At 40.6% G+C, this 26,428-nt stretch overlaps 1 protein-coding gene across 4 annotated transcripts in view; it reads left to right on the top strand.

Annotated features, from left to right (window-relative positions):
• The window catches only part of SIK1 (Protein kinase superfamily protein), an 88,142-nt gene extending 71,299 nt beyond the window's left edge, over window positions 1-16,843 (top strand). For 2 of the 4 annotated variants that reach the window (XM_087668660.1, XM_087668658.1), the window contains exons 17-18: window positions 15,255-15,340; window positions 15,436-16,843. In XM_087668660.1, coding sequence (XP_087524786.1) covers window positions 15,255-15,340; window positions 15,436-15,535 — 186 coding nt within the window. In that variant the 3' untranslated portion in view covers window positions 15,536-16,843. The remainder of the gene's footprint in view (window positions 1-15,254; window positions 15,341-15,435) is intronic. The other 2 variants (XR_015688971.1, XM_087668659.1) reach the window with 2 other exon arrangements.
• Window positions 16,844-26,428: the final 9,585 nt, after the last annotated feature.

The raw sequence follows: 26,428 nt of genomic DNA, 5'->3' as shown, positions 1-26,428 counted from the left end.
ATAGATGTCAATACTGCCATCTATATAAAAGTGACAAATAATCAGTAAACTTCAATGAAATTGCAAAATTTTGCAGCCAAATTTTCAACATCCATGTGTCAAAGTTCAATGAAATTGCAAAAATTTTAGCTAAAATTTCAACACCTAATTGCAAGCCGGAGTCAAGCTAGGCAGGCAAGAGAGGCGGGTTGTACGCTAGGTAGGTGGGAGAGGCAGGCGGGGAAGGCGGAAGAGGCAGGCGGAAGCAAGCAGGGCCCAGGTGTGGTAGCCGGGGCAAGTGGGAGAAACAGGAGCAAGCGGGCGACACCAGCAAAACAAGCGGGAGTAGCAGGAGCAGACGGCGATATAGGCGAGGCAGTCACGTAATGCAGGTGACAGAGGCGAGAGGCGCAAGAGAGGCAGGAGAGTCACGGGCTAGTGACAAGGGATGTCGGGCCAGCGAATCGCAACATCAATTGACCCTTTTTTTTAAAAAAAGTCAACTGTTGGAATGGCCGTTCTAAATAGGGAATGGCCTTGGAATGAGAGGGAATGGTCTGGAATGTTCCACTTGCGTTTCGTGGGCTTGGACCTCCCAGAACTCATTAATCCGTTTCTATGTGCCAGAACGAGCGTTCCCTATCTCGGGGGGGGGGGGGGGTGTGAATGAGAGAGAGAGAGAGAGAGAGAGAGAGAACTCTTGCAAGTACACAACAAGCTGAATAGATCGATGTGATAGTTTGTGATAAAAGTACAAGTGATAAGGCTTGAATATATAGGCTGAGGTATCCACCTATACCTTTGACCCTTATTAAATGCTAAGTGGTGTAAAAAGTGTGAACACCTAATCACACGCTTTTACACATGATAATGTGTGTTCACACAAAGATAAATTAATCTACCAAATCCCCCCTTCTTTGGGTCATGGGTGGCTAAACCTGTGATACGAAACATACAATAAAGGAAAGAAAAGAGAAAAGGTTTGACCTTAAAGAGGTAGTATCTATCCGATACAATGATTTTGGATAGAATATATACGAGTAAGAGAGGTGTATGTGAAAAAGATTATGACATGGTCTACCAAAAAGCTCAAGGATTCAAAGTAAAACATGGTTCAAAGATGCATGTGCATGGCTTAAAGGTTAATCAAAAGCCAGCCTGACTCAGAGGCACTAAGCAAGAATCATAAAAATAAAGTACAAATCGTTTTGGATAAAAATCTGGGCAAAGTATCTCACACTATAAGTGTTTGGAAAGGTCTTAACACATGCATGGGCATGGTCAGTGTCTAATTCCAAGACATATTATTTATTTATTTAGGATTTGATTAAAAAAGCATACTGATAGGGTTCAATATTGTCAAGAGACAATGATTGAACAAATATCTAAGGGCCTTATCAAAGGTGGTAGGTGGCTTGTCAAAGTCACTATTAGATAGGATATTATTAGCGGCATATTGGGTGTGTTGCCTGCCTTGCTACTTATCACTCTTCTTGTAGCATTGATAAACAGTGTAACCAACACATTTGCAATATCGATACTTGGGTGGTTGTTTCTTGTTTTAGAAGGCTACCAATGCGATGTAAGCATCTTTGTTGTGCCTTTCGTCATCCAAAAGGATAGTGATCATTTCTTCATATTTCATCTCTCGAGCCACCTTGAGAGTTGTTACGGTTTCATGGAACTGTACTTCTTTCATCGGGCTATTAAGAAGTATGGCCTTTTTATCATCATCATCCAAACGGCTTTTGAGAGTGGTCAATTGTTGGTAAAGACAGCTTAAATGATCAAGATGGTATTTAAGAGTCTTCGAAGGATTGTAGGAGATACTAACCAATTGCATCTTTACAAATAATTTGGAATTAGTAATATCTCCCCTAATTGTGGTTTGAAGGCCATCCTATACCTCTTTTGCCGTTTTTGTAAGATCAAGGTGATGAAGAAGGTTGTCAAAAAGGCCAAGCCCGATGATGGCAGATGCGCTTTCATTCTTCTCGAGCCATTCTTGATGAAGTTGTGTGTTGCCCTGAACATGCTTTGGTTCATCAATCGATACGATTTTTCCAACGCCTTCTTGCATGAGTATGAGCTGGATCTTTGTCTTCTAGATGGAAAAGCCAATATTCAAGATTTTTTCGATCGTGATGTCATATCTTGACATCCTGATGGTAGATGGCATGGGGAGAGCTCAAATTGGAAAATGATGAAATTTTGGTGAAGAAATTTGAAGAAAGAAGGCTCAAATTAAAAAACCCCCAATTTTGTGTGAACTGCCCCGAACAAATGTTTAAAATTTTGATTAAGGTTTAATGTGATAAACCTTATCATGATTTTGATGTTAACAAGAACGTGTCGGGCAGGCTTGATGATGACGTGTGTCTGTGACAAGTCGATGACGTGACACACGTGAGAGCAACGAGCAGGTGGAGGTGCAATCTATGTGCGGGCAGGGCAGGTAGCGTGTTGATGTGGCATGAGCAGTTGGGACGGGTTGCTGGTCAGCGATGGTGATTCTTCAGACGTGACGCGGCCCGCAGAGCAAGAAGGTGCATCGACAAGTGCCGGCAGGTTTGTCAAGTCTTTGACAAGATGATAGCGCAGGTCAGCTAAGCGCTGCAAGGACTTGGTACAATTGGACAGGGCAGCTCGCTGTTTTTCTTCTTCTTCTGTTGTTGCTGCTGCTGTATTATGAACAGCAGGTCATGGAGTGTGCACACAGGCTGCTGCTCCACCAAGATGGATCAGATGGACTGCTTTGATACCATCGTTGGGTATGGAGCTCATAGAGATAGACCAGTAGGCTATGGAGGGTGAAGCTCCATGTTAGAGAGAGAGAGAGAGAGAGAGAGATTGACTGGAAGCATTTGCTGGAGTTTGCCAATACTCTGCTTGGCGATTATGTCCAGCATAATCATGAAGCTTTTTTTTACTCGGGAACTGAAGAAGTTCTGGAAGCCACGGTGGACCTGAAAACTGTCTTACGCTCTTTTTCGGTGTTTTATGACCATGCGGTTATACTCTTCTTCACTGACAGGATTCCAATGCTTTCTCATATTCGCCAGTGGTTGCACCATTTACTACAAGGGGAGTGTGTTGAGGAGATCTTTGTTGGGCCCCGAGGCTTCTATGAGGTGCTGCTGAAATCGGAGAAGCATCGGGCTAATCTCCTGTCCAAACTGCCATTGTTCTTTGATCGCCATTTAGTCCATGTTGTGCCATGGCGCCCTATGGCAGACTTTCAGCGCCTGCTTCAACGTGAATGCCCGGTGTGGATTGAAGTGGAAAATTGTCCGGCTGTCTATTGGCCATTGTTAAAGGATGCCATGGCCGTTGTGGAAACGGTGCTGGTCCCCCCAAGCCTACGGGCAATGAATCGAAACCGTTTGTGTATGTTATGGGACACTGCCAAGAAAAGGCCTACGTGGCTTCGCCTTAATTGCTCTGGCATGCATCCTTTGCACTTTGCTTGAAATGGGGCAACTTTGCAGGACATTGCTTTTCGTGTGGGAAATTGGGGCATTTTATGGCCGAATGCCCAGAGCGGCAACCGTCTTCAGATGATGCGCATGTTGTGCTACCTATGGATGACATGGTGCTTGATGCTCCGTTACAAGAGACCACCCAGTCACCTAATGTTTTGGAGAAAGGTAAACAACAAGTCTTGGGTTTGGATTCCCGTAGCAATGATTGGCTAGAGGCACGTCCCAAAAAAGATAAAAAGTTGGATGCTGGCCTGGCGGACTCTGGGCCTAATGTTTCACAAGATTCCGTGCGCACGTACATACGCAGGAAAGAAATGTTCTCTTCACAGCATGCTGCACGTACTATGGTTCCTTCTGTCCCCCGTAATCAATCTACGAGGAAAGCATATACCGACGGTCCAAAGGGCCCACCTGCTAAGTTGGCGTTTGATACTAGAGATAATGTGATTACACCCTGGGATTGTCGTTACCCCGTTTCACCCCCAAGGCAGTGGATATTCCATCTACCTCTAAAGCTGGCCATCAGAATTCCTTTGCAGTGTTAGCTGATTTTCTAGATGAAGGTGTCCTTGACATTCTAGCAGAAAAGGTTAAATCGAGGAAAAGCGGTGCTTCATTCCTGATTTTCTTTTTGCAGATATATGAAGATAGCCACGTGGAATGTGCAAGGCATTTGTTCTCGCCATAAGTAACATGCCATGTGGACTATCTTGCATGAGAATCAGTGAGATATCTTGTGTGCGGTTGAGCACAAGAGTCATGGTGAAGCAGGAAAAGTTGTGGATTGCCATGGGTTTCGCTTGTTTTATGCAGGGATACATGCTATGCATTATTCTGGTGTGCTTATGATTGTCCATGAGAAATATCAGCCTGTTCTTATTAAAAATGATATACAGGGCCTCTTTGTGGTAATTGAAGTTTTATTTGAAGAAGAGATCTTATGGTTGTTGGGCCTCTATGCTCCGAATGACCCTCTATCCCGACGGGTACTTTGGAAGACTTTGCAGAGCTCCATGTCACTTGGTAGAATGGGTTTCTTGATGGGGGATTTCAATATGTGTGTTGACTCTTCACAGTCCACTTCAGGGCATTCGGTGATGGATGCTCCGGAAAGTCGGGTATGGAATGCCTTCGCTCTAGCGGTACTTAAGCAAGATCTATGGTCTTGGCTTCACCCTTCTTCTACAGGGTTTACATTTCATTCCGCACAGTATGCAACTACATGGTCATGGTTGGACCGAATGTACATCGTACAGGAGGATGATTTTTTTCTTGAGATGCTGGAAATTCAAGTCTTGCAGCAATATACCTTATTGGACCATTTCCCTCTCCAGCTTGAGATACTTGCACAACCCATTGCACCTTTTATGCAGTTGCTGGATAGACTCCCTTTACGTTTCAACTCGTCTTATTTGAAGCATCCAATCTTTTAGGGCTATATGCAGCAGTTGATTAAGCGATTTTTATTGGACTTCGTCTTTGAGGGCACGGCTTCCTTTGAATGTCTGCTCTCTAATGTGCAGCGGGTTGCTCGGCAATATGGGATTCATCATGCCTCTCTTTGTTGGCGGCGTCGACACGCAGTAGAGGACTTACTGACTTTGGTTCGTTTGCTGCTGGTGGACACCCTAGATTATGAATTTCTGTTGTCACTGGTGATGCGTTTGGCTGATCTTATTCAAGAATCTCAATTGAATTCTTATCAGCAAGCCAAAGTGCACAATTTGACTAACAATTTGCAAGATAGTGCTTGTTAGACTCTTCAATTCTTTTGCGCGCTGCATGTTTCTCCTGCTCAAGAAAATATGACTAGACTCCAGGATTCAGAAGGTCGAATGGTCACTGACCCACAGACCATTGTCAATATGTGCAGAAATTATTTTCTAGATCTTCTTGGTTCTTCCCTGTCGCCTTCTGACCAGGTTACGTATGCACGCTTAGTCTTCTATGATCTGGTCTACCATCAGGTTCCACTTCATATGCAAACTACTTTGGAGGCAGATATTTGTGAGGAGGATGTTATGGATGTTTTGTTACACTTGCCTAAGGATAAAAGTCCTGGTTGGAATGGTCTCACCAATGAATTCTTTGAGAGCTCGGCTACCCAACTGGTGAAACCATTGGTGGCTATGTTTCAGCAGGTTTGGGAAACAAAGGTCATGCCTTCATCATGGAAAGAAGGCCTTATCAAACTACTTCCAAAGGTTTCTTCGCCGTCAATGTTGCAACATTGGAGACCAATTTCTTTGATGGTTTCGATGTATAAAATTTTTTCCAAAGTGCTGGTGAATCGGCTCCACAAGCACCTTCTAGCTATTGTGCATCCTCTTCAATATGGTTTCATTAATGGCCGCAACATTCTGCATAATATCTTAAATGTGCAAATGGCTATTGACTATGCAAGGCACTCTAGTCAGGAAGTGGTATTGATTCAATTGGATCTGGAAAAGGCTTTTGACTATTTAGACTGGGCTTTCATTGAAGAACTTATGTCTGCTATGGGTTTTGGTACTCGGATGTCCCGATTGATCTACATCATTAGTGCTGCGGCAGAATGTTGCAACATTGGAGACCAATTTCTTTGATGGATTCGATGTATAAAATCTTTTCCAAAGTGCTGGCGAATCAGCTCCACAAGCACCTTCCAGCTATTGTGCATCCTCTTCTATATGGTTTCATTAAAGGCCGCAACATTCTGCATAATATCTTAAATGTGCAAATGACTATTGACTATACAAGGCACTCTAGTCAGGAAGTGGTATTGATTCAATTGGATCTGGAAAAGGCTTTTGACTATTTAGACTGGTCTTTCATTGCAGAACTTATGTCTGCTATGGGTTTTGGTACTTGGATGTCCTGATTGATCTACACCATTAGTGTTGCGGCTTCTTCGCGAGTTATGCTCAATGGTGGTGTTACCGAGCCATTTTTCCTTACACGCTCGGTGTGATAGGGTTGCCCTTTGAGCCCTCTCTTCTTTGCCCTGGCGACTCATCCGGTTCTTTCAATGTGATCTTCAATGGCAGCTTCTACTCAGCGAGCCGGATTGTCTCTTCCTTTGGGACAGCACTTCATTAGCCAATCTTTGGCTGATGATAACTTTATGATTTTGCGTGCGGACAAGGACAACATTCGCAAGACATTAGATGTTTTGACACTCTTTGGTCATGCTTCTGGTCTTCATATCAATGCCTTCAAATCAGTCATTCTCAGTTGCACGGAGTCTGATTTACAGTCATTGGGCTGGCAGGGTCAGGTTGTTCCCCGTGGTTCCATTGTCAGGCATCTCGGGTACCCTTTGGGTGTTGACGTTCGGCCAAAGCAACTACCAGAGTGGATTTCACATAAACTGGCAACTAAGTTTATGTATTGGAGGTCGTAAGCGTGGCCCTTCCATGTTTGCCTCAAAGTGGCTCAGACAATTGTGCTGCCAGTGTTCATATATTTCTTGCCATTGTTGCCATGGACTCCTACTACTTTGAAGGCTCTCACTCGCCCCGTTCGTTTCATGTTATGGAAGAAGGATTCATTGCATGCAGGTATTTCGTGGATTTCGTGGTCACATACATGTACCCCTAAACGCGTGGGTGGTGGAGCTATTTTGGATGCAGAAACTCATATACACGCACTTTGCTGGTCTCTTTTTCGCGCCATGTGTGTGGATCATCACCTGTGGGCCATTATAGCCCGTTATTTTCTTGAGGATAGCGGGCTTGAGCATGGTAATACACAACTTCAAAGCTCCTGGTGGCATGTCTTTAATGCAGACGCTCGGTTTTCTAGTCCGTCCTCCTCTCTGTTACTTCATTTGGTCGGCTCCTAGAAAGTGGTGCTCCAAAAGGCGCGTTGGCATCCAGCGGGGGACCGCTTGCATACTAACTCTTTTCAACTGGAATTGTTGGCAGTCTCGAGATTACTTTCATGGGAAGACAAACATGAGCTCAAACCAAAATTTAACCTCATGGCCCGTTTGGGTGTGACTTCAGTTTGCAGATGCCACCCTTGCCAGTCGCAATGTCTTCGCATCGTTTCGTACTGCCAAGTGACTTTTCAGAATCCCGCGTGGATACCGTGATTTATGGAAACAACTTTTGTTAGTGCTTCAGAGCAAGCAACCCTTTCCTGCCATTGCTGTGGATCATCCTTGGCAGAACTGGGACCTTGCAAGTCGGTTGAGTTTGGAAAAGGTATCTACTAATCAGGTGTACCACCTTTTGATTAAAGATCATCAATGGCTGGTTGTTAAAGCTAATACGGTATGGGGATTACGGAAATCTCAGTCATGGTGGAAGGCAACTGTAATGGAGGGCTGATTGAATAAGACACCTTTCAAATGCAAGGTCTTTCTTTGGCAGGTAATGATTGGTGGCCTTCCTCTTGCCTCGGCCCTTTCCAAGCGTCGAATTTCGAATGGCAATTGTTTCTTCTGCACCACTACTGTGGAATTGGCCCGACATCATTTTATTTCTTGCCCGCTCGCTAAGAATATCTGGTCGCTCTTGTCACAGGTTTGGCGCGCTGTGGTGGGGTTCTCACTAACCCCTTTCGATTGGATTTTTGTGCGCCCAAAATATCCCACACCGCCACAGTTGCATATGAAGATCTTATTCCACTTTTTTAGATACTAGCGATGCTGGCACAATTGGACCATTCGAAATGCCTTTCTTTTTTATTCGGCCTCTAATGTACCAGGACACATTGCTAGGCTTAAAGGTCTCTTACATTGGCAAATAGATCTCATTCGGCACTCGGACTTGCTCCCTCGAGAGGACTTACTTCCCTGGCATATGGCAATCTCCTCTACGTCTTCGCCATGACTTGTGTAACTCTTTCCTGGCTTTGTACTGGGATTTTATACACATTGGCCTAGAGCCCTCGTGTATCTTGTAATCATGTAAACTTGGTACCTTTTTTCGTAATTAATACAATTACCTTTTACGGAAAAAAAGAGAGAGAGAGAGAGAGAGAAAGAGAGAAAACGAACTCTTGCAAATACACAACAAGCTGAATAGATTGATGTGATAGTTTCTGATGAAAGTACAAGTGATAGGGTTTGAACATATTAGCTACGGTATCCACCTACGCCTTTGACCCTTATTAAATGCCAAGTAGTATAAAAGGTATTCACACCTAATCACGCACTTTTACACACAATAATCTGTGTTCACACACAAGGATAAATTAATCTAATAGAGATGTCATTTTTGTTGAAAATGCAGTCTATTCACATGATTAGTTTGAAATGCCAGCCACCTATGAGAATAGTGATGTCTTTGAGGGTCTTTTCGCAACTTATATTGGGATCTATGCCTATTGTAAATACAAAAATAGATGCATTACAGCTTGCTGAATCCGCTCCACCTGCACAAAATCAGTCTCCAATTTACCCAATTTCTCCTAGGGCAGTGGATGACAAAGTTGTGCAAGAAAGGGCTGCTATACATATAGACAAAACAGTCCCTAGATGGCTATTACAAACTCTTAAAGAGTCATATGGATGCTCCTTTGCCTCAATGTATACATTTCAGTGCTAGAAATGGAAGAGGGGCAGATTTTGTTGATATAGGCCATTATATTGATGATGAGGAAGCATATGCTTTTGCTAGTGATATTTTTGGATGAAGATGAGCTTGCATGTTTTGAGGATGCATTTGGTGCAAGCCATGAGTGATGAGATGCACTCTATTGAGCAAAATAACACCGAAGTCTTGTTGACTTGCCTTCTAGTAAAAAGGCCATTGAACCATGTTGGGTTTACAAGCTGAAAAAGAAATATGATGGGACTATTGATAGATACAAGGCAAGGCTGATTGCAAAAGGATATGCTTAGAAAAAGGGCATTGACTATGAGGAGACATTTTCTCCTTCATCGAGGATGACAACCATTAGATGTGTAATTGCTATGGCTGCACATTTCAGTTCAAATATATATCAATTGGATAGAAAGATAGCATTTTTGAAAGGAGATTTGGAAGAGGATGTATATGTTACACAACCTCTAGGCTTTACTTTGCAAGACCAAGAGCACAAGGTTTGCAAGCTAAATAAAGCCTTGTATGGCTTAAAACAAGCTCCACATACTTGGTACTCCAAGATAGATGCATTTTTTACTACACAAGGGTTCCAAAACAATGCAATTGAATCCACCCTCTACATCAAGGAGAAAGGGGGGGACTTGATCATCATCATTCTTTACGTAGATGATATACTAACGGATGCTCAACCCTTGGTTATATGCAAGTTGGAATAGGCCCTAGTTCCATGAAGTTTCTAGAAGATTGTAGAACATTCTAGAATAAATTTTCATCATCGCTTATGTCATCACTAACGCGTTGACATCCATGTCATGCCATGTGGCATCCTCTTGTAACGACATGTGTTCCCCTTAGCCTCCCTAGGTTGTAGTACAAATAGGGATCATGGGCTACAATCCCTTCAATCTTGCCAACACCAGTTGTAAGGCTCTTATAAGGTAAATCCTCTTCCAGTTCTTGTCTTGTTCTAGTCTTTGTCTTGTAATAAAGCCACTCTCTTGCAAGCATTCTCTTGTAATCGAATTATCCCGTAAATAAGTTCTAGTTCATTTTCTCTTTCAAGTTCTTGTTTTGTAAGTTGTGAGAGTAAGCTTCTCGCTCTCAAAGAGCACGTACGGTACCCATAATAGTTTGACAAGACTCTTACCGCAATCTTGCCTAATCGTGAAGGAGTCCGCGATGTAAGGTATTGTTGCTTCTTTACGAAGCATCCAACAGCAAATCCGTGAGCTTCAAGAAAGTAATGCAAGGCTACAAGCAAAGCAACCACAAGCTTTGGGGTTAGGTGTGCAAGACCTACAATTACAACTTCAAGAAATTCAAGAGACAAGCCTACATCAAGCCAAAGGTCCATCAGCTACTAGCAACCTTCATTATCAACATAAGAAAGAACCAAAGATTAGTCTTCCAAAGAAATTTGATGGCACAAGGTCAAAATTTAGAGGTTTCCTCTAGCGAGTATGCTTGTTTATATGTATGCAACCAAATCATTATCAAAATGATGCGTCTCAGGTCGATGGCCTTGTAGGAACTCTTTTCTCAAGTACAACTCTCTCTTGGTTTGCCTCCTTGCTTGAGCATCCATTACTCTACTCATTGGACCAAATGAGAGAATTTCAAGGGTGAATTGCAGTCTACTTTTGATATGTCAAATATGGGGCTGATTCACTATTTTGGGGGATTCAATTCATCCGAATCAGCATGGTATTGTTATGTCTTAATCACAGTATATTCAAAAGTTGCTTGTAAGGTCTAACATGCAAGATTGTAAATGTATGAGCACGCCTATTGAAATAGGACTGAAGCTTTCAATGCATGATGCTAGTGATCTATCAGATATTGCTATTTAAAGCTAGGCTGTCACTTGTCTTATCTATTTCTGCAACACTCGTCTTGACATATGGTATATAGTATTATAGATGAGTAGACACATGCACAATCCAAGGACACTACATTGGCATGTTGTTAAGCGCCTTTTTTCGCTATTTGCAAGGAACACAGCCATATGGTTTACTATTTTCTAGGGGAGGGAGACTTACAAATGGATGGTTACAGTGATTCAAATTGGGTTAGTGATCACGATACAAGGCAGTCTACTAGTGGACATTGTTTCTTTCTAGACCACTTGTGCATTTCTTAGCTAAGCAAGAAGCAACCTATTGTGGCTACCTCATCTTGTGAAGCTAAGTATAGGACAACTATCACAATGATGATCGAATGTGTTTGGTTGCGTCGTATATGGATTGATCTTATGTTCATTTGGAGAGACCCATTCCTATTCATTTTTCTAGTCAAAGTGCTATTGTAGTAGCGTGGAACCTAGTGTTCCATACTAGTACGAAACACATTGAAATACATTATCACTATGTCAAAGAGAGATCACATGTAGGGGAGATTAATATGATCTACACTTGTCATCCTCACATAAAAGAATGTTGCAGATATTTTCACCAAGGTGCTATGTCGTAAAACGTTTTAGGAATTTCAAAAATCCTTTAACTCACTACATTTTGATGATTGATTGACTCCTTGTATATCCTTAGCTTGACATTGCAAGGGAGTGTTAGAATTGGTCAATTATGGGCAATGCCCAATGTAATTTGTGCCATGTGGACTTATTAAAGTGTCATAGTGTGTCTAGGACTACTAGTGACACTAAGCTCTAGAGTTAAATTAACTCTCGTTGACTTAGATATAGGTCTAACTTAAGTCCCATTGTACTTTTATTGTATCATTCTAGCACTTGTATCTTTTGAGGGTGGAATTGTTATCCACTCTAGTTCATTGTCTTGTGTTCACACACATACACACACACTCTCTCTCTCTCTCTCTCTTACATGATTTATATGGATATTTTAGCATGATTTATGGAGTTTCGCATGTTTTATGAATGCCATTGATAGTCCAGTCATGGTTTATACTCAATTTATGCTTTGCCATAATTATTTGGCCAAAATAGTTGAGATATACTAATAGGAATTACATTCTATGAATTTGGATTCTTCATGAGTCTTATGTTTTATTTATAATGGCTGGAAATTTTCAGCAAGTGTTTGGCATTAGCACGGCTAAGTAGCAAATGACCAATGTTGTTTACAGTATGATGCCTTTTGGAAAATTCTAATGCAATATGTTTTGCTTTGGCACACTGCACTACAATCGAGTATGATTGCAAGGATTTGAAGGGAAAGGTTCGTCAGGATGACGTAAAATTTTAATGATTTGTTGAGCATTTGATTAAAAGTTAATAAAATGGACAAAGGTGACCTGCAGATATGAGGTGCAAATTAATTATTTCATCATGTGGAACCTAGAATCCCATGGTATGAGTCATCGGTACCAAAGGAAAAAGTTGTACTAAGTTATGCTTGATAGCTACTAAGTGATAGTGGGTGTTAGATTTGGGCCAAGACCAATTTATTAGTTTCTAATATCAATGGTGACATTAGAGACTAGGCACTAATTAATTAAGTAATACCTCTCTAAGGGTAGCTACTCAAGGATTCTTGGGAGACAAATTGGCTCATCTAAATTAATTGTTGGTTGGTGAAATTATTTTTATGGATACTAAAATAGTTATTAAATCGATTATTAAAATAATTATTTAATTGATTTTTAATTAATATTTTAAAAATAAATTTAATAAGTTAGATAATGCTGAAAAATGGAATTAGAAGGCTACCACTTGGCAAAACTTGCCCATGCAAGTGAAAAAAACGTTTCTTGAGACTAGGAGAGAGAGTCCTTTTAGGCTTATGCAAGCTCTGTATGTGTGTGTGTGTGTGTGAGCTACAACAGTTAACAAGCCATTTCCAGCGAACAAGAGTTGATAACGTGACTAGAAGAGAATACAATTGTAGGTGGCAGTGGTTTGAGGGCTGTTTTGGCTTAGCAATATCAATGATATTCAAGGTGTTTCATTAGTTCTCTCTCATCCTCCAGCTATCTCATAAGTTATTTTAGCAAAATCCAGCCATCCGAGTCATTCGAGGTGGAGATTTTGGTTAATCTTTGCTATGAACCTTAACTTTTGGCAAAAATTAGAGTTTGACAATTGCATCAGGATGCATGCTTACAATTGAGAATCTAGGACTTAAATTCCAATAGCTAAAATTGAAAACTTTCAAGAAATTCAAGAGGTCAACCAGCCAATCTCAAGCTTGGGGCTTAATTTGTCTCACAAGGAAGGTGAAGGCCAATCCCCAAGCAAACCAAGGGGCAAAATGGTTTAAAGGCTTGCTTGTCATTTATGATGGTAAGAGGCATATGGATTAGTGGAGGAGATTAGTGAAACTGTGTTGTACCCTATCCATTTGAAATTGAAGATAAAGAAATATTGCAAGGTGTGCCAATTTTGGGGCCAATGGGCTGTCCATTGTCCAAGCTCAAAGTGGTAAGGTGTGCATTTCAATTTATGTGATTTGTTTACTTGTTGTAATTATTGTTAAATCCGATTATTACCACCCTTTTTTAGAAGAAAAGCTGATTTCAAAGGAAATTATAGAGAGAAATTCTAGAGTTTCATCGCCAAAATTGGCTGAAATTTAATGCTGCCCTGCTATGGATGGCTGATTTATTACATCCCACTATCAAGAAGAGACCCATATGCAGTCACCTGCCCTTGTGGGCCCCAAACTTCTGTGTAGACAGCCTACAAGGGCTGTCACCTCCCTCCAATGGCCTCATGATGAGCTGGAGGCAGCTTTTTGACATCTACCTGAAATTGGTAGTCTACTCTGATGCAAGATGATGCTGACAGGTTCCTACCCAGAGTCAACATTGAGTAGATCAGACTAGAGAGCATCACAAAGCCTTTCAGATATTGTGGAGGGTCTCCTTGTGGTTGGTTGCTTGTGAGGGTCTCGTAAGTGCTAACTGGCTAGCACACATGTTGTGAATGGTGTCTACCACAGCAATGCAAGGAGACTTAAATGCACTAGCTAGGGTCCTGTGAGGCAGCCCGGTCGATGTTGAGATTGGACTTACAAGATTCTCTAGTGTAGAGCCCAGTCGGTGCATAACCTGGGGGACCTTTTGTTGGCAATTAGTTAGCCAGGTTATGTATTTTCTCTACGAGGCTGAGATGCAGGTCACAATCTTGACCATTGAGGCCAGATCCTGTGCAGTGGTAGACTTGGAGTTGGAGGCCTTACTGAAATGCTAGGTGCTTCAGCCCTTTGCTGTCGCAAGTGGAGATTTGGGTGGGAGCTCATAAGGAGCAGCTTCATAGGATTGCACGTTTGGAAGGAATATCAGCTGATCTTCAGCTAGTGCTGTGGTAGGCTTGGAGGCCTTTCCCAAAAGATAGATGCTAGAGCCCTTTGCCATCAAACTTGGAGGTTTTGGAGCTCGTAAGGAGCTTCACAGGGTGCCACATGTGGAAGTCTTGCTAGCAGCTGATCTTCAGCAGGGACTCCCCTTTAGTGTACACTTGGTCCTCCTGGCCTATAGGACAATGCAAATGATCGTGATAAAGAGTACCTGTGAGTGCAATAATCGAGTTTGCAATAGCACTGTGTCAAGATTTGAGGAATGGATGGGGAAATGATAGAATGTGTGGAACCGCATGGGAGGTTTAGTTGTGCAATTAGATAGTGTTCACAATCATCATACTTTCCCTTCATGGGCACTGGGAGCAACTTTAGGGAAACTCTTGGCATCAGCAAGAGCTTCAGCAGTTTTCTTCACACTAGGGACCACCATAGTCTCCCCTTCACTTAACAGGATGTCAGCTGCTGTACACTTCCCTGCGTTGGCTTCTTTGCCTATTCCTCTCAGACTGCTCAGAGAGACCTTGTATTCGTTTGATGTAGATTTTGTAGCTCCACCCATGTTCTTGAGCCTATGTACTACTAATATTTCTTAGTAATATATGTAGCCTCACTTTATAACAAAAGTATTCTTGTGATTGTTACCACTTTGAAGATATGGAGTAAATGAGCCTAAATGTGTTTTCCAACTGTTTCCAATACAACGTTTGCAGTTGTCCTCATCTTATGTCCCCCTTGAACATGAATTTAGTCAAGAACAGTGGTTTAATAAAGGGCCATTCATGCAATATGCAAGCCTACATCAATGTGCATGTATGCAGGCATGCATCCATACATTTATCTCAACTGTATGGGCATCCAACTATGCATGTATTCATAAATAAAGCCCCAACCATAGTATGCTTATTGAAACATGTTATGCATTCAACTACGGAACTGGTATGTTGTCTGTACACAACGGCTGATTTGTTTTTTGTTTTCCTAATTAGATGCCTCTTCCATCTAGTGTCTATAAACGGCTTTCAACAAGCACAACATTACCAAATTTAGCACGAGCTTTGGCATACCATAAAGTGTAAGTTTTGTTTTACACTGAGCGTCAATTTTCTATCTCCATTATGATACTGCATGTGGATTCCAAAGTTTTCTCATCTTTGACATGTTTTCCAGATGTTATGAAGAAATGCCTTTACAAGGATGGCAAGCAGGGCAGGAAGCTCTCAAAATTCAGAACCTATCAGACACCCTCAGAACAATTCTTCGACTGTAAAGGTACAATAATAGGTTCCAGACTTCTCCTGATCTCGTATATGTTTTCCAGCTGTCATCAAGAAATGGCTTTACAAGGATGGCAAGCAGGATAGGAGACAGGAGACTCTCAAGATTCAGGACCTATCAGACAACCTCTTTACAAATTCTTGGCCTGTAAATATACAACACTGGATGCCAGCATTATAGCTTTTTGTACACGGATAAGTGAAGTGTGAATGGAAGCTTCTCCTAGCAATGGTATCTAGCTGTGCTGTGATTTCTGGTGTTCTTCATACATGCACATCAGTTGCAATACTTATGAGAAGTTGAATCATCAGCAACTCATCTGGTTTAGGTGCCGTCCTCCATGACACAGACTATCAATGGTCATTTCAACAACAGAAGGTTGCTATGAGTCGGCACGTCCTTATACCCTTCTATGTCCTTTGGTCTTTGCAGGTCCTCTTGAAACTACAGGTCTCTCATTCCCAGGAAACGTTAAAGATGCCTCAGCAATAATCATCTTGAAGTTATAGGTGGGCAACTTGAAACTGCAGGTCTCTGTACATATGAACATTCTTTAAAGGATGCCACCTCTGATGCTGCAATCTTTGAGATGCGCACAAACAAATAACACACATAGTGGTATAAGCTATGCGCTTATGGTGTGTTTGGTATCCAAAGGCAACAGCGGTGTGTTTGCTGGTTGTTTTGCCTGTCCGTATGAATGGATCAGTATCTCCAGCAGCATTCCTTGTATATTGAATATTTCCTGTCTGAATCACAAAGCTTACTGAAGATACTCGGTAACCTTTAGCATTTGCTAGCAAATTGATCTCTGACTTAGTGTGGCTTTAGTGTTGTATCCAGAGACAAGAGCTAGCGTTTGTTGGATGTTTTAGCATAGGGACCAGTATCTCTTGCAGCACTCCCATGTATTTTCCTATCCGAATCAGAAGCTACTTGTGTGATCTTTCACTTGAATGGATGTGGAGCAAGGGAGGAACTTAAAAAGGTTCTGCGCTCCCCCTCTCTCTGTCTCTCTCTCTCCCCTCTGAAGAAGTTACGAAGACAATATCGCAAACACACGCCGTAAAACTAAGTAACGAAGACAATATCCGTGAGATTTCTAGGATAAACTAATTGGAGGCAATTCCTCATCCATTAGAACCAAAGAAATTGAAGTTGATTACACAAAGGGTGAAGGCTTGATTACGTTGTGACTCCAAGCAAGTACCATTCTCAATTGACCATTGGTTTCTCATTACTTGATATATTTTCTTTGGATTGAATAAATGTTCCACTATTATGTTGAATACACAGTCTCATTTTTCCTAGTTCACTTCTTGTTCAATTACAAACCATGTATTATTTGGTCTTTCTAAAATGAAAATAATATCACAATCATTGGTGCTCATGCACGTATAAAACTATGTAGTACTAAAATTGTTAATTCTATACATTAGATTTCCATGATAAACTTGTTGGAGCAAATTCCTCATCCATAATAACCAAAGAAATTCAAGTTGATCACATGCTGAATCAGGTAGGTACATTAAAGTGTTTAAATCTCCCATTGCTTCGCCTCAAGCACAATTGAAGTGCCAATAATGCCTTGTTAATAGTGCTTTTGAGAACCATATATTTTGCTTTCCACTCATTTACTTGCCATGCATCGCTATGGTATTATTTTGTACAATGCTTAGAAGTTTTCAACCATGTATGAAGATTGTTGTTGTACCATAGTTATGATGGGATTTACCATTCTAAGTTGACCATTGGTTTCTCATATACTATTTTTAGAACAGGAGTGGTGGTAGAGATACAAATTCAAAGCACCCATAAGCTCTCGCTCTTCATGTTCCTCCCTCTTCAAAACAAAAATAAACAAATGATTTTAAGATCAAAGCACACTACAAAATAGGTATATTTCCTTATGCATAGTGTACATCCCTCATACTTGGACCCTTGTATAATTGTTCTCAAAATAGATTAATGAAGTGTAGAGCTCACTTTTCCTTGTTTGTGTCATCACCTCATATGTAAGAAATAATTTAGTTTAATTTAGGAGTAATACATAGTTTCAAGAAAATACCAGCTTTGTTGGAATCTTGTGAATTACCTTAATTACATCAATCTTGATGCTTGAGTTTCCTCTCTTTTGTTTGAAGCTAAATATAATGTCCTTATAAAAATTTGAGCAGATCTGTGTTTATATCTTCAAGTGTCTTGTTCTTTAGGCTAGTCCAAAGCAAAAACAGAAATGGACAAGGATGCCCTGGGTGCAACTTGGCAATTGGTGTTGTAGCACATCACCTGTTGAGAGACCACATATCAAAACCCCCAAAAAAATACTTTCCCCTACTAGTGTATCTTTGGTTTCTGCATTCAACATTATGGTATTTTAATATGCTATCGGTACATACTATAATCAAGGTGATTAACATTAAGTTTAGTTTGAAGCTACATTTTCCTTAGAAAGAAAATTAGGGTCTATGGAAATTTGTCTATTTATCCATTTCATAAGTTTCCAAAGCCTACTTTTGATGTAACATCTTATATACTTTGAATTAGGTATTGTTATGAATTGTATTAACCCCTAGCAATATAATAACAAAACTAAAGAAAAGCATAAGAAGAAGAAGCATAATGGAAGAGGAAGGATAAGGAGAAGTCCAATGTCTAAGAAGTAAGAAATGAAATTTTTGGAAACATTGTTAAATGATTAATCAATCATGATGTAATCCATTGTAGAAATCATCACAAGCATGTACTCGTGTAGAGTGTAAAAGGGCTCCATGAAATTCTAGATGAGACAAATGTGGTTCCCAAAGGTGAGGGCCTTAAGGCAAAAGGCCACTCTAAGGACCAACTAAAAAATGGGGTGGGCAACATAAGTGGATACCCAAAAAGTATTTATGTATATAAGTTGAAAAAAGTAATGGAATTGTCATTCTTTTTGTGTTTGCCAAAGCCTCTTACACTCTTGCTCATGTTTGCTTCTTACTTGCCTTCATTGTGTGTGTGTGTGTGTGTGTGAGAGAGAGAGTGTGTGTGTGTGTATGTAATGTAATTCTTCATCTCCTTTGTAACGTACCTTTCTTTATTACGTAATGAGTAGCATTTTAGTAGTCGCCCAAAGTTTACCTTCCAGCTATCACCATCCGTAATCTAACTAGAATGATCGGCTCTATAACCCTAGGTCTATGTTGAACGGAAAGCATCTTACCGTTACCCACCAAGGACCTGACCTGAAGGTTTCTAACTAACCTAACAGTCACCTATCAACAACTAGATCACATTCGGAGGTGTCCTTCGAGAGGTTTCTTGTCCAAGAGCGACTGCCATTACCCTTGGTTCATGGAGTATAAACACTTTTTTTCTAGTAGCAGACTAAGAATTTATGAAATCCCTCGTAGTGCTCTGGCACAGCCGTCGTACCTTTCCCCGAAGATAATTTATAGTTTGGGTTCTGAGACCAAACCCTAGGTAAGTCAATGAATCGACCCTTTCTAAAGTTTCTTCCTAGCGTTTGTTTTTTGGGAAAATCTAATTACCTACCACATTATGTGAAACATCTAAAAATAGCTTTGTTAATTAAAAAGAATCCTTTTATGCACAGTTGTTTGCGTAATTTACTCACTAATATATCATCAGAATAAAATAAATTCATTGATTATGTTCCATAATGTGTGTTCTCCCACCCATAAAGAAGAAAAATTACAATTTCACGTGTTGCCTCATCTGGCACATTTGCACGTCACCAAGATCAAATCCACCTATAGCTAGCGTTTTTAGGTGTCCTAAGTAGAACTTGGGCCATACAGGGGACCAAGTAGTTCCTACGTACGTAAAGGATTTACTAGCTAGAGCCCCCCTGGCACCTTAACCACCTCCTACTTAATACGTCTCCCAGGGGCTCTAGCACCATAACCACCTCCTACTTAATACGATCCCTACTGGGAGACCTCTTACCATCAGAGTCGGTCCATGCTTTCGCAATGGTAAAAACATCTCCTCTTGGTATGGGGATTCAACACCTATCCTTAGGGGAGGTATAGGGCTCCTCAATTTATATCTATTCCAATGCTTAATTCAATCAGATCTAATCTAGAAAATCACAAACAAGATTTATGTCTTCAAGCAGTTATGACTTCAATTAATCATACAACTTTTAAGTGATGATTAATCTAATAGCAATCAATACTTGACTTTCACATAATGAACTCTTCCCTTTGGAATTTAACTGAGTTAGTTTCTTTAATTTAGAGATATTTCTGGTCTTAAAATCTTCTCTCAAAGCTTCTAGATTAAACTATATCCTTGACTAATTTCTTCGGGGTTTATTCATAATAAATCTGCCTTGAAAAATTCCTCGTGATTTCTCTTAAGTTCTAGAATTTCGTAGTTTTCTTAACAGTTTCTAACCTATAAGATGTTCTAATAATTTGCTAAGTGAATACTCTAAGATCGCAGTATTTCTTAAGAGACTTATCTTATTTCTATTGAATTCGGATAGAAATTTTTAGAAAAACATGTGGTATCGCGATCGGTAAAGGGTTGTTATCCACGCCCATAACTCTGTTAGTGACTCCCGTCTCGCAACTCCAACTGTTGCTTCCACATTAGTAGGTTCATTCACAATTTTCGCTTTCGAATTCTTTTTCTTCGGGGCCATGATGGAAATATGATTCGTAGAAGAAGAAGAACACGGCACTAATACTAGTTGGCAAGGGTATAAGACTCTCGATGATGATGATAGTTATTGTGGGATTCAATGATGTAGGCCTCGCATATGGTTCTTCTTGCCTCATGGAGAGCAATACTTGTCTCTCTCTAGTAGACGGAATAGAGACGAGAGTAGAGGTATGACTTCTAACTGGATTAATAGAATAGGATAAAGTTCTTCAATGTCTTCTCTTCTCGGATTAGAGTAGAAGAGGATGAGAGACCTTCAGCATATCCCCTTCCTTGGGTTGAATGGAATGATGTCTCTTCGTCTCGGGGAATAGAGTCTCCTCCTTCTCGATCAGCATCTTGTCCTCGTCGAGATTGCTCTTGTCTCCCTTCCTAGTCATCCCCAAGCCCTCAATTTATAGTTTTGCAAAGGGCGGATAGGAGGGGAGGGGAGGGGGGAAGAGAGGACACTTGTTTTTTAGCATTTTTTGATGCATTATCGATGACAAAGAGAGATCCCTTTCTTTTAGCACTTCTAATGATATCACTGATGATGTTAGAGAGGGAGCTCCACTTTTGTAGCGCGAAGATAAAAATTTACAAATCTATGGGCGAGCATTGCATGGCTCATCGTTGGTGATCGTCACTCTAAGGCTTATGACCAAGGCGGTGACCAAGGCATAGACCTTGGCATCTTGGCCTTTGCATACTTAGCAACGGGCTATAAAGGCTTCATTGGCGCCGTTGGCTAAGTGCAAGAAGCTCCCACTAACTTGTAGGAAAATCTTCCCGAGAGGTCACCCATCTCGACAATGTTGTCACCCAAGTGCACTTAACTAACAAGTGACTATCCACTAGGCTAGTTCTTTTTGTTGTTCTATACTACAAACATAGTTTTCTTCCATGAACTGGCATATAATACCTCATTAATAATAATAATTATCTTCATAATGAGAGTCAGTTTCATAAATCAATTTTCTTTGGAATGTATATGCACATTAAATTAAACTAAGTTATGGGGAGATTACATCCTTCTTCTTGCCACACCTGTTGGAGCTTGAGCTAGCTTAAGCTTTTGGAGCAACTAGGGCTGCACAAGGATCATGAGACCATCTCTATCTCCAATAGATTCAACTACAAATAAGATTGAGCTCAAGATTATCTATATTAAAATCTTAAAATCATCTATTTTGCTAGCTTGCTTATGAGCTTAATGGTTGGAGAGGTGAAGAGAGTGACTACATGAGAGATAGTTCACCAAAGTAGGTTGAACTTCTAAAAGAATAAAAGCTCCACTCATATCCCCTTGTTGAGTAAGCTAATAACTCAACAATTTTGGTTTTGTTGCCAAGACACATGTAGAATCAACAAACCACGGTGCTTGATTTTCCATTGTGCTTAGGAATAGGAGCTTGCAAGGCAGGCCTATGACACAAGCACGGTTAGGTTAGGAAGAGATAGGATAACAGTAGCTTGAAGAATGAAAAATTGAGTATTATATTGTTTTTGTTTCCATTTCATTGAAAAAATAAGTGAGGAAAGGTTTGGTGACATCTTGACCATAGAGATATTGCATGAGGCTAAGGCATTTAGCTTGGGATACAATAAATAAATAGGACAAAAAAAGGGGATGGAAACATTGCATACATAGTAGAAATCTACATTTTGTCAAAATTTCCATGAGGTTGCACTCTAATTGAGCGCTCAAGTGCACTTGAGTCAAGGGCTAGAGGCTCAAGGGTTAAGGCTTGAAATTGAGCACAAGAAGAGAAAGGGAGAAAAAACAAAATACAAAATATAATCACTTGAGGTGAGTAAAAGAAGGAAGGAGACTACATTAAAATATCAATTTAATACCAATGAGTACATTGAAGTGACTAGGAATTATTTTGTCACAAAGGACAGGGGAATGATCACAAAAAGAATAAGCGTGATCGCTTGACAGCCTATGTGACTACCGCCACATGCTCTGCTCAAGGCATTAATTATATGGGACCTTACCTATGTGTGACTCTAAGGACAAAGCTCACAATCACTTGAGCCAAGATTGATCTAAAAAATATCATTTGTTTCCAATAGTCAATCCCAACTCTCCCCCCTCTTAATGCCTGTGTGAGATAGTATTGAGGCTTGAGCACCTAAGCATAAGATATCAATCACATTGACTTAATTCAAGAACCCCTTGAGATATGTACATAGAAGGAATGGGGACTCGAGTCTGCTACTTGAACATGAATCGAGTATGAAGGTCAAAAGTCAAAGGTAGTAATCAAGGCTATAATAAGGTATAGATGTGCCACTATTAAAGGAGTTAAACACTAATTACACATCAATGAGTAATCACTAAAGGTCTATGCCTCTCAAGGTCATTTAATTTGCATTAAGATAGTACGATCACACAACTCAATTGAGTGAACCCATGCTTGACTGATCAAGTGCTTGAGTGATTTAACCTATCACTTGACTACATGTGCTCAAGATGTGCTAATATAAAGGCCAAAACAAAAATAGCATTGCCACTCTTAATAGAGTTATGAGAAATCATGAGGGAGTGTGAGTGAGGTTCTTTGCAAGTGCCATGGCCATAGTCTTGCATGGGAGGACTGAATCAATTGAGGAGTGTGATGCCTTCACCCCACTATTGTCCCCACAACCACCATCGCCACAGTTCCAACCATCTTCAATGCTATGAGCACCACGTGTACTCCATGCTTTCATCTTGTTGAGTTTGCTCCTACCATAGCCGTTGAGCCTGCCTCATTTAGCTCCTTTGTTGGGTTGTGTGTTGCATGCTCCTTCCTTGAGTTGTGCTGCATGCTATGTAGAATCTTTTGCTTGTGTATAGCAAGAAGGTTCTTTCTCAAGAATCAACAAGGACTCTATTCCACTAGGACTCTTTATACTAGACATATGAGAGGAGACTCTTAAGCCCTAGTCACTCAAAGACTTTGAGCTTGACCAAGCAACTTAAGACCTTGCCACATTGATTTAAACTCACTGATCAAAATCAAACTCTAGAAAGTGAGAGTTATACATTTAGCCATCCTTTAGCATGCCCTCCAAGCCCAACTTGTAAGCCAATGACTAACCCAATCAACTAAGCCCTTGAGCATCCTTGGACCTTATGACTAGATACTTCTTGACCTCAATGTAAAACCCTCAAGTTAACTCCACTTGTACTTGCTTGACCCAAAAGGTCTCAAGCATTCAAGCAAGAGACACTCGAGTACACTCAAAGTGACTTGAGCAAGAGACTAAGTACTCAAGCGAGCATCTAAAAGGTTGGAAAAGGGTAGAATTATTGCTAATTTGGTTTGTGTACACTTGCACCAGATTTCATAAAGAGATGAGCCTATTTGAGCATAGTAGATAAGATCTTGAAATTGAGTCATTGATTACATTGGGACTGTAAGGGAAACTAGTATCTATAAGAGAAATCCACCATGCAAACAACCAAGAAACCCAAATGAGTACGGATCAACCCCATAAACTTAAAAGAAACCTCATAGTTAATCACTAACAAAAAATCAACAATGATCAATCATGCCATTATGGGCCAACTTGCACAACCAAATCTACAAAGCCATAGCCAATAACTCTATCTTAGATAGAAACAACCTTATTGAAATCCTAGATGAGACCATGTGCATTGATGACTTACATTGAGAGAGGAACCGTAAACAAGAGGCAAGGCAAGGAGCAACATGGTATCTACTAGATATGGGATAAAGGACAATGGCCAATTGTTGTGGGCCAAAAGTCACATGCAAGCACTCCTCCTCTCTCTCAACCCTCTTGTACTCCCTAGCTTTGACATCACATCCCACCATTGCTTCCCCCTCAAGTGGCCTTCATGGAAGCTCGTGCTTGGAGAGAGGAGCACGAGGATTCAAGCTTCTCTTAGAACATTCATGCTTACCATCCAAATCTTGAAGGAGGTACTATTCTCATTACTAAGCTATACATCTAATTCAAATAGGTGTTTCAACTAAGGAGCCGTTGAGGCTTGATTTATAGGCTACCATAGCCCAATTTAGTTGCATTTGGTTAGCCATTAGTGGCTATAATTAAAGCAAAATAGCTTGGTTTTGAATTTTCTAAAAGAGGGCTTGATACATACTTTTGACATATATAAGCACATGGCATGCTTAAGCGGGGGAACAACTTGTCGTGGTCTACGTGTACTTAAGCTAGGGTGTTTAAGTAGGGGGTCAAAATAGGCCCCTATATAGGGTGTTTTCTGTGTCTTTAACAAAGAAGAGAGAGAGACTTGAAGATTTGCTTTTCATGCTTTGGCTATGATCAACTTAGATATTGAAAATTTTAAAATGCATTATTTAATATTGAAAATCTGGATGTCCTAAATCTTTCTTACTAGAAAGAGAAGATTTATAATATATTGGTTTAGAAAAAGTAACTAAATTCAATAAAACGTTATTATGTGAAGCTTGAGGGCATGTATGTAAATGTATAGGAAGAAATAAATGAGTTGGTACATTCCACTATCATGTTGACACTCTTAAAGGTTTTTTTTTAAATGTAAAAGACAAAAAAAGTGATGTTATGGAAGAAGATATGTGTGTTGAGAAAGAAAGTGCCTCTTCACAAAAATGCTAGTTGAAGAAACTCACTGACCTTTGCATAGAGGAGGGGACTCCTATGTCCAACCATCTCAATGAGTTTAGTACTATTTTGAGTTAGTTGACATTATAGAAAATCACTTTTCATGACTTTGTTAAGGCTATATTCTTGTTGGTCACCTTGCTTGAGAGTTGGGACACTTTTTAAGAATGCCCGTTAGCAACTCTACACTTGTAGGTGGTCTTACAAGTACTAATGTTGAGAGCAACTTGCTCACTGAGGTGAATATAACAAACAATGCATGGGTCAAAGAACTCTAGTGCACTCACTGTAAAAGGAAAACCAAATGCCAAGGGAGCATGAGAAAGGTAAGTCAAGGAGTAAGTCTCATAGGAAGAAAGATGTGGAATGCTTCATTATGATAAGAAGGGACATATAAAGGAAGATTGCTACAAGTGAAAGAATAAGCAAAAGGAAAAAGGTATAATGAGGATGATGGCAAAAAGGAAGAGAAGTCTAAGGGAAAGATGGAAGAGGTTAATGCATATAATTGGGATGATAGAGATGCCTTGTATGTTTCCTCTTTTGGTGATGTACTCTTGGTTGCCATCGATAATGGCATATTACATAATTGGATTTTTGAATCTGAAAGATGAGAAGGATCGAAGCTTGCTTGGAAGTGAGCTATGGCGAAGAGCAAGAGCAAGAAGAGAGAGAGACACAAATGGGAACTCCAATAACCACAATGTGTGGCCGAGCCTTCCTTTATTCAAACTATCACTAAAAGAATAAAGAATAAGTGACTGTGACCGATGCCTACCACCTGCAGTGTGCAGTGGCGGGTACTGTCAGAATAGTAATACACAGGCGGCTAGGCGGAGGCTCCTTTACCCCCAAAAACCTCCCACTTAAAGGCGAATCTGCCCCAGTGAGAGAGAAAAAGAAAAGGCAGTACAACATGTACACATGTACAACAGGATGAGGAAAATGACATCATCTCATCCAATGCCCATCAATCTCCTAAGGAAGGCAAAGCACTCTGTAGTGAGGCTTTTCGAGAGCAAGTCTATAGGATTCTGCTTAGTTGGAATCTTGACAAGGTCAACAGACCTGTCCTCAGTGACCTCACGAATGAAGTGATACCTCACCTCAATATGTTTCGTCTTCGCATGGAAGACCAACTAAATGGCACTCATAGAATCTGAATGCAGTGTAGGTATAGCATCTGTCATACCAAGGCCTGCAATCAAATGGCCTAACCAGATAGCCTTCTTGCAAGCCTCTATGGCTGCAATATACTCGACCTCTGTAGTGGAAAGAGCCGTATACTTCTGCGCCCTGGACATCCAAGAGATAGCCCCTCCAGCATAAGTGAAGACATAGTCAGAAGTGGACTTCCTACTATCTGTGTGTCTTGCATAATTAGAGTCAGTGTACCCCACGACTCCTGTATCCTGGCTGCCATATCAAAGACACATATCTGATGTGCCCTTCAGAAACCTCATGATACCCTTCACAGCATCCCAATGTTTCTTGCTAGGTGTAGCCATATAATGTGCCACAACCCCAACTGCAAAAGCAATATCTGGATGGGTGGCTATCATGGGATACATAAGACTGCCCATGGCTAATGCATAGGGAATCTTGGCCGTCT

This window comes from Lygodium microphyllum, chromosome 26, assembly GCF_053477565.2.
Source record: "Lygodium microphyllum isolate KBCC chromosome 26, Lygodium_microphyllum_v1.1.10, whole genome shotgun sequence".
In the NCBI taxonomy this organism is placed as follows: Eukaryota; Viridiplantae; Streptophyta; class Polypodiopsida; order Schizaeales; family Lygodiaceae; genus Lygodium; species Lygodium microphyllum.
Note: the sequence above shows the minus strand (reverse complement) of the source record. Positions and strands in the feature narration are given on the sequence as shown.